General features: G+C 38.1%; 1 protein-coding gene across 5 annotated transcripts in view; it reads right to left on the bottom strand.

Moving 5' to 3' along the window:
• Window positions 1-15,640, bottom strand: part of Mctp1 (multiple C2 and transmembrane domain containing 1) — a 592,866-nt gene that overhangs the window by 86,229 nt on the left and 490,997 nt on the right. For all 5 annotated transcript variants that reach the window (XM_048424315.3, XM_087896744.1, XM_087896742.1 and 2 more), the window contains one exon: window positions 4,005-4,124. In XM_048424315.3, the coding sequence (XP_048280272.2) occupies window positions 4,005-4,124 (120 nt within the window). The remainder of the gene's footprint in view (window positions 1-4,004; window positions 4,125-15,640) is intronic.

The following is a 15,640-nucleotide window of genomic DNA, read 5'->3' as shown; positions in this document are numbered from 1 at the left end:
CAACTAAGTTTATTCCACAGGGATATTTTTCTTTAATTGTTCCATATGAAAGTACAGGATTGGAGAGTGTAGGAGGACCCAACCCAATCAGCTTGTTCTCCAGAGAGATGACTCAGTTAGACAATGCCTATATAGTGTTTCACATAGTGTTACATCTTGAGATGCAAACAAGAGCTCAGTAATTTTAAAATCTCAAATAAAGAGTATTGTTGGTCTCAGCTTTTCAACTGATGACAGTTCTTGTGGGCAGTGCCTGTAATTTGGTTAGGTGGTACCAGTCCAATAGGCAGTGAAGGAGGAATTTTCCTCAGTTTTTGGAGTGACGGCTCAAACTGAGAAAGGTTGGCATTTCTGTCTTTATATCCTTCCATGCCAGGGACATGTCTGAAAGACACACATCTGAAACAGACTCCTCTGGAAAAGCCGAACAATTTTTGGACTGCTAATTTTCACATCACGTTCCTAGACTAACTGAACTCAGACCCAGCATTTCTTATTTTTCGCAATTCTGAGTGGGAAATAAGGATGGATGCCATTTCTAACACACCTCTTCCTGTGGACACCTTCAGGGGCTGCAGATGAACCCCCAGAAATAGCTGTCTGCTCATCCTGCCTTTTAATAGGGTCTGCCTATTAAATGTATCTCAGTGTACTAGCCAAGCATCAGAAAAAGTGTCTTCTTTTTCTGTTTAAACAAGAAGCACTGGTTGGAAAAGAGTCGGGGAGGGGGGTGCTTAGTCCTCGTGATTCTTGGGCTGAACAGCTTAATAAATAACAAACACACAAGGAAGCCCTTTTCTGGTTGGTTATTAATTTCAACTCTCAGTCACCATGTTGAAGACAAAATTTTCACCCATCTATGTACTTAGTGTGCTATGAAATTATGCTAACTTTTTTCTCTTTTCTGTGTAGATCTAAAAGTCATTTTGATTTGTTTTTCTTTTCATGTTCATCCCAATTAAATTTTCTAAGGTTTGCCCTCAAGGCAGAAACACCTCCACCTCTCTCCCTCTTCCCACTACTTCTTCAGGAAGTTTCCTGATTTCAGGTCAGTCAACAGTGTGACTAATTCACCCCAGAGGTCCTCTGTGCTTTGGATACATGCTGAAAGCCTCAACAAGGTTTTGAAGATACTCAGCCATACATGCACACACACACACACACACACACACACACACACACACACACACACACACTCACACAAAACTGTAACCAACAAAGTATAATCTGGGTTTTCTTTTAAAAGGAGAAAGCACTTAAAATGCACAGCTTGATATGCCAGAGAACACACCATCAGACAAACTGGATGTAAGGGTTATGTAAGTTCTCAACGGAGCCAGTGAATGAGAAGTTGAAAGAAATGTTGTGATTGCTCCTCTAGTGCCTGGGAAGAGCAGAATACGTGGATATATGCGCTTTGGGCAAATAAAAGGCAATTACTGGGCGTTATGGAGTATTGTTTCCATTTCAAGTGGCTTCAGCTATAGAGTGCCTGACAGGGGCTGGGCTGGGAGAGAAAACGTTGTCCGGGCTAAAAGAGAAAGACTGTAAGGACAGACATGCTGGAAAGGAAGACTGGAAAGGTTCTGCTTCAGTGTTGCATTTTGTAAGAGATAAAGGGCAGTTTGAAATATATATTATGCAATTTAAATTATATGTTACATAATTGTTCTATATACTTATAAAAGTTTCAGATAATTTTAAGTACCAAAGATAAATTATATATTAAAATTTCCTCCTGGCAGTGGACTTTCCACACAAGGCAGGCATGTTCTAGAAAAATAATGGATTTTACAGTTTAAGATTTTTTTTTTTACTAAGAATTCTCAAACCAATGCCTAACTCTTCAAGATAAATCCCATAGGACTTAGAAACTAAACTAAATTACTACTTTTCTTATTTGCAAATAATCTTGTTTGCAAATATGTCTCAAGATAGCCGACTGAAAAGTAGATATTCTTCTCTTTCAGCATCTTCCCGAGATAAACAGGACAAAAAAGTAATTGTCGGAGACAGTTCTACCTTCTTAAAGAAAAATTCTGGATTAATTGAAGAAAAAATTACCTATTAGTCCCCAAGACATCAATTTTTACAGCAATTTGGGCCTGTCCCTTAGCATGCAATTTAACTATATATCCTTAGCAATAAAAATAACTTCTTGTCTATTGATACTGCTTAACCATTAAAACCTCTATTAGCAATCTTGTATTTATTTCGCTTGATAGAGTTTACAATATAAAATGTTTTAGGGCTTAGGAAGATGGCTCAGGTGGTAAGAACATTTGCTCTGTAACATGGAGACCTAATTCTGAATCTCCTTTACCTCAGAGCACAGCTGGATATGCCTGTGACCCCACGTAGACAGGTGGATGCTAATGGCTCCCCCTTTCAGAAACTCTAGCCTGGAACCCCATGGAGACAGGAGGATGCTGAGGGCTCCCCTCTTCCAGAAACTCTAGCCTGGAACCCCACAGACACAGGTGGATGCTGAGGGCTCCCCTCTTCCGGAAACTCTAGCTGAAATGGTGAGCTTCTGGTTTAGTGACAAACCATGTCAAGGCAATAGGCACGAGTAATAGAGCAAGACATCTGACACTCTCCTCTGGCCCCCAGACACACAGGCACAGGGTCTATATCTGCACAGCCAACATGCGTGCAACATGCAAACAATTGGAACATTTCTAATCTATAAAATATATGCTAAAAACAGCCACAAATGCGAAGATCAGCAGAGAATTTGTTTCTTCAAACTTAGTCTAATCTTGTAAGAGAGACAGCAACACATTAGAAGGTAAACAACTCTATCATGTACTTGATGGTTGCGTATTAGTATTTATCACTTACTTTAACAATGAGAAAATTATTTTGAAGACATATAATTTGTTTATGTTGCCATTTCAAATATAAATTATTTCAAAGGAACTGTTTTTTGCTTGTTTCTTTTGCCACAGGTAAGACAGTGAGTTTATTTGATATCCACTATTGCAATGAGGTGTTGTATAATATTGTAGTAATTTGAACTGATAATCAAATAATTCTGTTGTTATGAACAACAGTAATGGCAAATATCTGTGACTGATGCCGTATCATGAATAACTAGGAATATCCCTGACCATAAAGCAAATATTTGTGACTGATGCCATATCATGAATAACTAAGAGTATTCCTGACCACAAATCAAATGCAGCCTATAAAACACTCACCTGCAGAGCATACTCTCAGTTGCTTTTTAGTTCTTTTCAACAGTTTCCTGTCAGGTCACACAATTACACATGTTGAGTTTGGAAAAGATATTGTATCCCTTCAGTCACAAGTGGAATAATCTCTGGTATATTTGCTAGGACTACAGTGACTGAAATAAACACAGGAGGGGCAGGCCTGACCCATGGATAAAGCACAAGACCCTTGTCAGCTGAGCTCCAGCTTCTTGCCTCACACATTCTAAGAATATTTCTGAATGGACAAGAAAGTACAGATTTAGCTTAACATTCCCTGGATAAAGTCAGAGGTCCTCCCCCTCGTGTCAGTATATAACATACCTGACTCATAAACACGTAGTTATTGTTAGTGAAGAGTCATTAATTTAAGGTACTTTAATACACTTTCCAGACTAAGAACCATCAACTCTTTCTCCAATGACAGTTTACAAAGAGAACTGTTAAGTAGAATACAGTAACTTGGTCTGATCATTAACAAGTCTGTACGTGACCTTATCTCTTAGGACAGGATCCATCATGAGGTAAAATGACCAGGAGACGAAAAGAAACAAGGGTGTGGAGTAATAGCCATTATTGATTTTAAATCATAGCTCAGTTTGTATACTCCCCTCTTTAGTTTCTACCAAACTGAGTCATTCCAGAAGCAGACGGATACTTCCTATTGTGTTAAGTGCCATTTAGGTTTGAGCCTACAAAAACTTTCCTCTGGTTTATAAGACTAAATTCAATGTTATCTCATCAGAGGGACAAGGAATAATAAAACACACAAAGAATGAAGAGACTTACTGTATCACGTTGCCTGTTATCTTTTCCTGATATTATTAAGAAGTAGTTCCAGGTCAGCAGTGACAATAACAACAGTGGTATCATGTAGAGCTCAAAGTTCCAGACAACAAAGAGAAAGAGCTGGTGGGGAGAAAAAAGAGAAAAAGACACTAGTCAACACTGAACTTACTTAGGTAGACTGTCATCCACACCCTTCTCCTTAAGATCCACAGGTCTGCATGCTGTAGAAGAGAAAGTTTGGTCTGGAAAGCAAAGCTGTAAGAACTTAGTAAGCATTTTGATAAAAGCACAATTGATCCTAGAAAATCACTGAAAAAATTTTTCCTTTATTTAATTTCTGTAAAGGAAAACTTGATATCATTACTTTATCAATACAATTTAAATTCCCTTTCCAGTGAAATTAATCAAGTTTTTTTTGTTATTGTTGTTTTATTTTTGTTTTTTTCAGTTAAATGAAAGTACAGTGTTGGTCTGTCTTTTTGTCTGTCTTAATCATAAAGAATGAATCACTATTTAACATCAGGAACATTCTTTTCACAAATCTCACTTGGACAATAGAAAAATATTTGCATAATGCGTAATAGACAGATGAAAATACCATGTCTGTACCACAGAACCCCCAAAACCTCACATTATGAACAAACAAACAAACAAACAAACAAAAGCTGCTTCCAACAAGTGTTAAAAGAAGTTGACTTACTGTTTGGTATCACACAGAAAGTGAGATGTAGGCAAATGAACATGAATGAATGCTTTCAAGCTATTTTGTCAAAAAAATTTTAGCATGCCTATTTGTATTAGTTTTAACACTACCCATTTGAATAAACTCTTTTTAATTGTAAGACAAATGTCAGAATAAAAATTTGGGGTTGCTGGGGGACAATTGTCTATATTCTGTCAATTATATTTTAAATAAACGCTGATTGGTCAGTAGCCAGGCAGGAAGTATAGACAGGACAACCAAACAGGAAGTAGAGGTGGGTCAATGAGAACAGGAGAATTCTGGGGAGAAGGAAGTTCCTTCTGCAGTCCTAGAGGAACCATAGAAGAAGCAAGATGTGACTGCCTCACTAAAAAAGGTACTGAGCCATGTGGCTAATATAGACAAGAACAATGGGTTAATATAAGTTATAAGAGTTAATAAGAAGCCCGAGCTAATGGGCCAATCAGTTTATAGTTAATGTAGACCTCCATGTAATTTCTTTGGGACATATCGATTGCGGGAACTGGGTAGGACAGAAACCCTGACAACATGGGGTGACAGAGGAAATCATTCTATGCACATTTACATTGGAAAACAATGGGTTTGGAGCCATAAGTCATGACTCACTCACCTCTTCACCAGGGCACTCCTGGGCAGATCATCTACGTTCTCTGGCTTTGTGGCTCTTACTATCAGTCTACTGTCACCTTAAATCTGGTGGGATTAAGGGCAGAGTTCCTCCCCGAGCTCAATGCTAAGGAACTGTAACTTCCATATCATGTATTTTAATTTGTTCCTCTGTAAAATGAGGACAACAAGTTTTGAGAACTGCACAATTAGCACAGTGCTCAGGATGAGGGCAAATGCACAGTGCTATTTCCATGCAAGTGATGCTCAGAAAGTTTACTAATTCTTGATTGGAAATCATAATAGCATCTGCCTACTAAGATTTAGTTGAACAGTAGCATAAGTGGGAATTTCAGTCAACTGCTCAGGGTAACACAAATCTTGTATTTCATAGACCTAGAAAGTTAGGGAAAGGGTCATAAAGACATGAACATGAACAACAGTGCTACCTGAAGTCTTCCTAGTACAGGGCCTGGGCCTATCCAAATGGCGGAGATCTCCCACATGTGAGCCACAGAACTTGGGATCTGGGCCTTGAGCAGTGTCTTTGCCTCTGTTTTCCTAGCTGAAGAGTTCTGTCAACACAATCACATTCAACACCAATGTTCTAAAATCTCAGATGACTTCATGGTATAACTGTACCACTTCAGTGGATGACTACAAGGAAAGAGTGTCTTCCAGAAACACCAGGCCTGCATGCACAAAACAGATGTAAGCACAAGCTAGACCAAAGCTCAGCAAGGGAAGTGGGTTGGGTATGAAATCCCACTCCTAGCTGTGGAGTATTGGCAACTGTTAGCTACTGGGAGAGGGAGAGCCAGGCCAGTTCTTTCTAAAATTGCACCTACTGGTAAGTCAGCCACTGTCTAGTGGAAGACCACACACTGGGAAGCAGAAACGAGTCTTGAAGATTTTTGCCATTTTCAGAATGTGATGTTGGATGGATGGAGCTCAGAAGAGCTGCAGGAAAGAGGGTAAATATGATCGAAACACACCATAGGAGACCCTCAGAAAACTGTCAAAAAATTTAAAATATGCTTAAAAATATTCTGAGAAGTGTGTATTTCACTAAATTTTTGATATTCATAACTCAGATGGACACTAGTATGAATATATAATTATTTGGCATTACACGGCAACAGTAGATTCAGCTTCCAGAATAAGAACCATTCCAAATATTTTATTGTATGAAATGGTAGATTTTTTAATTTCCAATAGAAATGTAGGAAGGTTTCTAGAAAAAAAATTCCCATTTAATTTTTGAAATTTTTATAATGTGTACAAAGATCATAGGATAGGATTCAGATGATCACATTCCTAAATATGATCCAGTGGGATGATGTTACACACACACAGAAGATATTCTGTTTTGTAATGTCTGATCACTGATGTTCGAGTGACTATATTGCTTCAACCATCTCTCAACATCATCAGTTACTTCAAGCATTGGTAATAAGACACACTTTGTACATATTTTCAACTCTAAACATCATTCTCTTTCCATACCCTTAACTCATCACTATGCTCTTGAAATACAATGCTCAAAACCAGCATAGAATTATTCATGCATTTCGTTTTTTAAAAAATGTTTTCTTTTTTTTAAATTGATTTTTATTGAGCTCCACATTTTTTCTCTGCTCCCTTCCCTGTCTCTCCCCTTCCCCTTTTACCCTCCCCCAATGTCCCATTGCTCCCAATTTGCTCAGGAGATCTTGGCCTTTTCTATATTCTACTTCCTATATAGATTAGATCTATGTATGTCTCTCTTAGTGTCCTCATTGTAGTCTAAGTTCTCTGGGATTGTGGTTTGTAGGCTGGCTTTCCTTGCTTTATGTTTAAAAACCACCTATGAGTGAGTACATGTGATAATTGTCTTTCTGTGTTTGGGTTACCTCACTCAAAATAATGTTTTCAAGCTCCATTCTTTGGTCAAGGAGCATTTAGGTTGTTTCCAGGTTCTGGCTATGACAAACAAAGCTGCTATGAACATAGCTGAGCACGTCCATGTGGCATGATTGAGCATCCTTTGGGTATATAAAAGTGGTATTACTGGGTCTTGAGGAAGGTTGTTTCCTAATTTTCTGAGAAATCACCATAATGATATCCAAAGAGGCTATACCAGTTTGCATTCCCACCAGCAATGCAGAAGTGTTCCCTTTACCCCTCAACCTCTCCAGAATAAGTTGTCATCAGTGTTTTTGATCTTGGCCATTCTTATAGGTGTAAGGTGGAATCTCAGAGTTGTTTGATTTGCATTTCTCTGATGACTGGGATGTTGAGCATTTCCTTAAGTGTTTTTCAGTCATTTTAAATTCCTCTGTTGAGAATTCTCTCTTTAGGTCTGTACTCCACTTTTTTAAATTGGGTTATTTGTTCAATGTCCAATTTCTTGAGTTCTTTGTATATTTTGGAGATCAGTCCTCTGTCTGATGTGGGGTTACTGAAGATCTTTTCCCATTCTGTAGGCTGTCGTTTTGTCTTGTTGACCATGTCCTTTGCTTTACAGAAGCTTTTCAGATTTATTCATTGTTTCTCTCAGTGTCTGTGCTGCTGGGGTTATATTTAGGAAGTGGTCTCCTGTGCCAATGTGTTCAAGTGTACTTCTCACTTTCTCTTCCATGAGGTTCAGTGTGGCTGACTTTATGTTGAGGTCTTTGCTCCATTTGGACTTGAGTTTTGTGCATGGTGATAGATATGGATCTACTTTCATTCTTCTACATGTTGATATCTAGTTATGCCAGCACCATTTGTTAAAAAAAGCTTTTTTTTCCCCATGTGATATTTTTTGCTTCTTTGTAAAAATCAGGTGTTCAAAGGAGTGTGGATTAATATTCGGGTTTTCTATTCAGTTACATTGATCCTCCTGTGTGTTCTTATGCCAATACCAGGCTGTTTTCAGTACTGTAGCTCTCTAGTAGAGTTTGAAGTCAGGGATTGTGATGTCTCCAGAAGTTCTTTTATTGTACAGGATATTGTTTTGGTTATCCTGGGATTTTTGCTTTTCCATATGAAGTTGGGTATTATTCTCTCGAGGTCTGTGAAAAATTTTGTGAAGATTTGGTTATTGCATTGAATCTGTAGATTGCTTTTGGTAAGATTGCCATTTTTACTATGTTAATTCTGCCTACCCAAGAGCGTGGGAGATCTTTCCACTTTCTGGTGTCTTCTTCAATTCCTTTCTTCAAAGATTTAAAGTTCTTGTCATATAAGTCTTCCACTTGTTTGGTTAGAGTTACTATGAGATATTTTATGCTATTTGTGGCTATTGTGAAGGGTGTTGATTCTCTGATTTCTTCCCCAGCCCTTTTATCAGGAGGGCTACTGATTTTTTCTTTTTGAGTTAATCTTGTATCCTGCTACATTACTGAAAGTGTTTATGAGTCGTAGAAGTTCCTTGGTAGAATTTTTGGGATTGCTTATGTAAGCTATTATATCATCAACAAACTGAGAGTTTGACTTCTTCTTTTCCAATTTGTATCCCCTTGATCTTTTGGTGTCATATTGCTCTAGCTAGGACCTCAAGGACTATATTGAATAGACATGGAGAGAGTGGACAACCTTGTTTTGTTCTTGATTTCAATGGGATCGCTGGGAGTTTCTCTCCATTTAGTTTGATACTAGCTGTTGACTTGCTGTAATTCCCTTTATTATGTTTAGGTATGTTCTTTGTATCCCTACTCTCTCCAGGACCTTTATCATGAAGGGATGTTGTATTTTGTTGAAAGCTTTTTCGGCATTTAGTGAGATGATCATGTGGTTTTTATTTTTCAGTTTGTTTATATGGTGGATTATGTTGACAAATTTTCATATATTAAACCATCCCTGCATCTGTGGGATGAAGCCACCTTGATCATGGTGGATGATGGTCTTGATGTTTTCTTAGATTCAATTTGCCAGTTTTACATTTAGTATTTTTACATCAATGTTCATGAGTAAGATTGATCTGTAATTCTCTTTCTTAGTTCTGTCTTTCTGTGGTTTGGGTATCGGGGTAATTGTAACCTCATAAAAAGCCTTTGGCAATGTTCCTTTTATTTCTAGTGTGTGGAATAATTTGAGGAGTATTGGTATTAGTTCTTTGAAAGTCTTGTAGAATTCTGAGCTGAAACCATCTGGTCCTGGGCTTTTTTTGGTTGAGAGACTTTTGAGGACTGTTTCTATTTCTTCAGCAGTTATAGGTCTGTTTAATTTGCTTATCTGGTCTTGATTTAATTTTGTTAAGTGACATTTATTCAGAAAGTTGTCCATTTCCTTTAAGTTTTCCAATTTTGTGGAGTACAGGTTTTTGTAATATGACCTGATGATTCTCTGCATTTCTTCCGTGCCTGTTGTTATGTCCCCCTTTTCATTTCTGATTTTGTTAATTTGGATATGCCTTTTGGTTAGTTTGGGTAAAGATTTGTCTATTTTGTTGATTTTCTCGAAGAACCAACTCTTTGTCTCATTGATTCTTTGTATTGTTTTCTTTGTTTCTATTTTGTTGATTTCAGCTCTCAATTTATTTCCTGTTGTCTAGTTCTCTTAGGTGAGTTTGATTCTTTTTGTTCTAAATTTTTCAAATGTTTTGTTAATTCAATAGTGTGGGATTTTTACAGCTTCTTTATGTAGTAATTTAGTTCTATGAACTTTCCTCTTAACACTTCTTTCATTGTGTCCCATAAATTTGGGTATGTTGTATGGTCATTTTCATTGAATTTTAGGAAGTCTTTAATTTCTTCCTTTATTTCCTCCTTGACCCATTGATGATTCAGGTGAGCATTGTTTAATTTTCATGTGTTTTGTGGGCTTTCTGGAATTAGTATTGCTGTTGACTTCTAGTTTTATACCATGGTGACCTGATAAGGTACATTGTATTATTCCAATTTTTTTGAGGTTTGTTTTGTTACTGAGTATGTGGTCAAATTTTGAAAAGGTTCCATGAGGTGCTGAGAAGAAGGTATATTCTTTTCTGTTTGGATGGAATATTCAATAGATGTCTGTTTAGTCCATTTGTGTCATAATATCTGTTAGTTCCCTTATTTCTCTGTTCACTTTTTGACTGACTGAGCTGTCCAGTCGTAAGAGAGGAGTGTTGAAGTCTTTCAACACTATTAGTGTTTGAGGTTTAATGTATGATTTAAGCTTTAGAAGTGTTTCTTTTATATATGAAGATGCCCTTGCATTTGAGGCATAGATGTTCACTATGAGGCATAGATTTTCTCTAGATGGATTTTTCCTGTGACTAATGAAATGACTTTCTTTTTCTTTTTAGAGATTTTAGCTTGAAGTCTATTTTGTTAGATATTAGGATAGCTATACCCACTTTTTTCTTAGGTCCATTTGATTGGAATATTTTTTCCCAACCCTTTACTCTGAGATGATGTCAGTCTTTGAAGCTGAGATGTGTTTCTTGTATGCAGAAGAAGGATGGATTTTTTTTTATCCAATCTGTTAGCTTGTGCCTTCTCATAAGTGAATATCTTGTTTTGTCCTTCTATAGTGATTGAAAGTTTTGCTGGGTATTGTAGTCTGGGCTGGCATCCATGGTCTCTTAATGTCTGCATAATGCTTGACCACGACCTTCTGGCTTTCATTGTCTCCAATGAGAAGTCAGGTGTAATTCTGATAAGTTTACCTTTATATGTTACTTGGCCTTTTTCCTTTACAGCTTTTAATATTCCTTCTTTACTCTGTATGTTTAGTGTTTTGATTATTATGTGGTGAAAGGAGTATTTTTTTGGGGGGGGAGGATCCAGTCTATTTGGTGTTCTGTAAGTTTCTTGTATCTTCATATGCATATCCTTCTTTCGGTTGGGAAAATTTTCTTCTATGATTTTGTTAAATAAATTTTCTGTGCCTTTGACTTAAACTTCTTCTCCATGTTCTATACCTATTATGCTTAGATTTGGCCTTTTCATGGTGACCCGTATTTCCTGGATATTTTGGGTTAAGCTTCTGTTAGAGTTAATGTTTTCTTTAACTAATGAGTCTATTTCCTCTATTGTATCTTCAGCGCTTGAGATTCTCTCTTCCATTTCTTGTATTCTGTTGTTTATGCTTGTGTTTGTAGTTCCTGATCATTTTCTCATGATTTCTATTTCTATATTTCCCTCAGCTTGGATTTTCTTTACTGTCTCTATTTCAGTTTTCAAGTCTTGAATGGTTTCTTTCATATGTTTGGTTTTTTCTTGTTTTTTTGTTTTTTTTTTTTAAAGAGATTTGCTGATATCTTCTATTTTTTTGTTTGGTTTTTCCTCCATTTCTTTAAAGGAATTTCTCATTTCCTCTTTAAAAGTTTCAAACATTCTCTTGAAGTTATTTTTTAGGTCATTTTCTTCTGCTGCATATATATTTGGGTGTTCAGGTCTTGCTGTTGTAGGGTCTTTAGCTTTTACTGGTGTTTTGTTGCTCTTTGTGGTGTTGCATGTCTTCTTACCTTTTCTACTCTTCTTTTCCTCTGATAGGTGTGGTTAAAGCTGTCTGAAATTCTGTTAATTAATCTTCTAGGTGTCAGTGAATCCAAATCTCAGATGGTTGTTCCTTATGGTACAGTCAGTGCCACAGTTCTAGTTACCTCATTGGTTACTCCATGTTCCTAGAGAAATCTCAGCACTCCTGTGCTTTGCTCTGCTCCCTTGGAGTTTGCTGTCTCAGGCCTATTTTGGCCTACGTTACTGCCTTTGACTTGTTTCTGTAAATCCTGATCTGGATCCCCTCCTGCAAAAGTTCGTGGCTTAGAGTTGGTCCTGCAAAGGTCTCTGGCTCTGGTCTACTGTTTCAGAGTTCCCAGGCTCAGGTGTGCCCAGAACCACAGAGAGCCTGGCTCAGGCTTACTCCCTCAGAAATCCTAGACTCACATTTGGTCCCACAGAGGTTTCAGGTTCCTGTCTATTCCCTTTGATGTCCCAGGTCAATGCCCAGACCCACAGAGGTCCTGATTCAGGCCTACGCCCTCTGAGGTCCTGGACTCATACCTAGCCCTGCAGAGATCTCTAGTTCATTCCTACTCCCTGGAAGGTACCAGATTCATGCCCAGACTGGCAGAGGTCCTGGCTCAGGCCTAGTTCTGGGAAGTCCTAGACACATACCCAGACCCACAGGGGTCCTGCCTTAGGTCTACTCCCTTGAAGGTCCCAGATTCACATCTGGACCATCAGCAGTCTCTGACTCTGGCTCACTAGCTCAGCAGTTACTTCCCTGTACCTGTTTTGGTGGAGTTCGTTTTCTCTGGACCAAGACAATGGTTGAGGCCTGTTCCGCCAGTGTCCCGGGACTCCCTCATGCTTTTCTAAGGTACTCAAGGTGCACCATGTATACAGTTACCAGAGTATGGATCAGGGAAAGACAGAGAAAAGAGAAATCAATAAAGGAAGGAATTATATTTGCTTTAGAGATGCTTACAATGGAAAACTCATCTTCTTACTTACTGTTTGTGTGTAAGGGAACTACTCCTTGTGGAAGTGAGAAAGAATCTTTGAAAGAAAGAAAAGAATAGGGTCTTGGATGAACTCCAAATGAAAAACATTAAATTTTTTTCAACATTCAATAATATAAAATCTCAAAAGTATTGAACATAGCTTAAAAATAAAAACAGCTTTAAAAATTTTATCAAGTGTTCAAAGGAAGGACAAAGTGTTTTCTGGACTCGAGTTGTTAAGAAACACTACGAAAACACAGTCATTCACTAGAGTATTACTGGAGATTCTAGTTCTTGCTAATCAATGAAGGTCATCTAGTAATAAGGGCCCAGAGTGGAAGCATCCTTTTCAGTTCATCCTCTCTGCGTTAGAGCTCCCTCCGTCCTCCCTGGGCCTACTTCCTATGAAAGCCTGAGATTACACAAAACACCAGACTTCATGTCCCAGTAAGGTAGTAGGAGAAAGAAGGCTTCTGGGAAAAGCAAAGCCAAGCTAGATCTGGCTACACTTTTTCATGGGTTTGGAAGTGGGCAAAAGCAATGCAGTAATGAGATGAAAGAAGAAATTAAGAAATAAAAATACATTCCCAATGCATACACACACCACAAATATAAACCATAAGGTGTTGGATATGGCCTGATCTTACTCTAGAACTGCACTTTTCCTGCATGAAGCACAGAATAAGGACCAAAGAATTCTAGAATGTTTCAGTATTGCATTAGGTTAAAGGAATTTATGTAGCATTTACTTTTATTCAATCCCAGTACTTTGGAATACTTTCCCTATTCTCTTCCCTCCATCAACCATTCTGTGGCTTTTCCTCTTCATTCTCAGATCCTAGTCCCAGTAGCTACTTTTTAACTTGGGCTTTTGGCATTTCACCTTCATACAATCCATGCCTCCATTTTACACATGAAACAACTAACCCTACATTAGCTATCCATTCTCATGAGAGACTCAAAAGCCTTCAAGTATTTGATTTTATTTTTAAAATATAAGTTAGATGTTTCGATTTGTAACTCAATGCCACAGTTAACGTCTTAATAAGATGCCAGTCACTTATGAGCTCTGCTGGTAGAAAGGTAGAAATCCTGGCATGGTGGGTCATGCCTATAATTCTAGCACTTGGAAGGATAAGGCCGGAGGGTCAGGAGCTAAAGGTCATTCTCAAGCTACATAGCAAGGTTGAGGCTAGCCTAAAGTACACGAGAATATACTTCAAAAAATAAACAAACTAATCGAGAATTCTGTGCATTTACCATGTATGCTAGAGTATGCAAGAAGCTCTCTTCTAACCTGGTATTATCAACTGTGATTACCATGTTCCTTCAGGAGCTGCTGGACTGAGATGAAGTGGAGATAATACAGATGTTTACATCAGACTCCAAGGTGCCTGAGATCCCTAGTCTCTAGTCTATGGCCTTGGACAGGTATTGAATTTCTTTACGTTATCTCATCTGAAAAGTAGAAATTTACTTTGCAGATTTGAAATGGAAATAGTCTTAGTTTAGGCTTGGTACCTAAAGGTGTTTAACAAGCAGAACATATTGGCTCTTATTACATATCAATTTCTTGTCCTTCTTGCAGCTTTCTGTCTTTCCCATACCAGCCATAATTATGACTTCAAGAGTAAGAGCTATGAAGAAGCCATTGAAGTGACATTATGGGTAAGATTTCTAGAGCTTTTACATTTAAATTAATTTGTGGTGATTATGTGCAGTTTTGTTCTATCTCCTTGTATCCATGACTTCTGCAATACCTTTTCACACTAAGACGTGGGTGTAATATAATATATTATTTCCTATGGTTTATAACAGAGTATTAAAATATAAGCCTAAAAATCACCGTGACATCATCACCATCATCACTTCAACTAAAAGTCAGACAGCATGAAGAAGCAAAACTACCCATGAAGAGAAGCTAACTGAAGACTCTCAAGTGTGTGCAGCTGAGCCCTGAAGAAATGCCCAGATGGACTTGTGTTGACCTTAAGATGTTGCCTTGATGTTGCTTCAAGTTTGGAATTTTGGCTCCATGTATGAACATCAAAAGCAAAGTGATATGTAAATTATCCCTCTCCAAGACGACAAGGATTTATGGTAGAATGTGACATTCAGCAGAAGCCCAATGAAGGGGCTTTCATTCCATTTCTGACATTTGGTATTATAGGATCTTGAGCAAGTCCGTTACTGTTTCTCAGCTTGTATTGACCCATTTCATAAGATAGCTGTGGGGAGGTAATATACTGTGGTGGATGGTGGGCCTTGATTAGAGTCAACCTGCCCTGATTCAAAGTCATCCAGAAGATAAGCTTATGGGTGTGTCTGTGAGGGAATTCCAGAGGTTAATATGAGGTAAGGAGACTCGCCTTGAATGTGGGAGACTCTCCCATGGGCTGGGACCTTGCGCTGAATCAAAAGAAAAAAGCACATGGAGGCCCAGCATTAATTTCTCTCTTCATCCAGACTGCAGACACAATGCGACCACCCGCTGCCAGGCATTCCTCATTACAAATGACAAAGCTGTCCCTTTAAACTGTGAGCTAGAACAAATTCGTCTCCATAGAGTTGCTCTTTGTCTGGTATTTTGTCACAGCAAGAAAATCACTCAGTGCAGTGTGTAAAGGAGACTTAAGCACTGTATGAAGCGCCACCCCACAAACCTGCTTAGTGCTTCTCTGAAATCCTCCCTGAGAACCAGACTAAATAACGAAAACTTGCCCGCACCAAAGCACCAATGTGGACAGGAACAAGTCACTGCATTAAGGACTTGAATTGTTAAAAAGGAAATTTATCTCTATTCTCTCTCTCTCTCTCTCTCTCTCTCTCTCTCTCTCTCTCTCTCCTGTGTATGTGTGTACAAATACTCATGATAAAATACACATAAACAAATCCCATAAGTGGTCATGA

Source organism: Myodes glareolus, chromosome 15, assembly GCF_982192425.1.
Source record: "Myodes glareolus chromosome 15, mMyoGla1.1, whole genome shotgun sequence".
NCBI classification, from domain to species: Eukaryota; Metazoa; Chordata; class Mammalia; order Rodentia; family Cricetidae; genus Myodes; species Myodes glareolus.
Note: the sequence above shows the minus strand (reverse complement) of the source record. Positions and strands in the feature narration are given on the sequence as shown.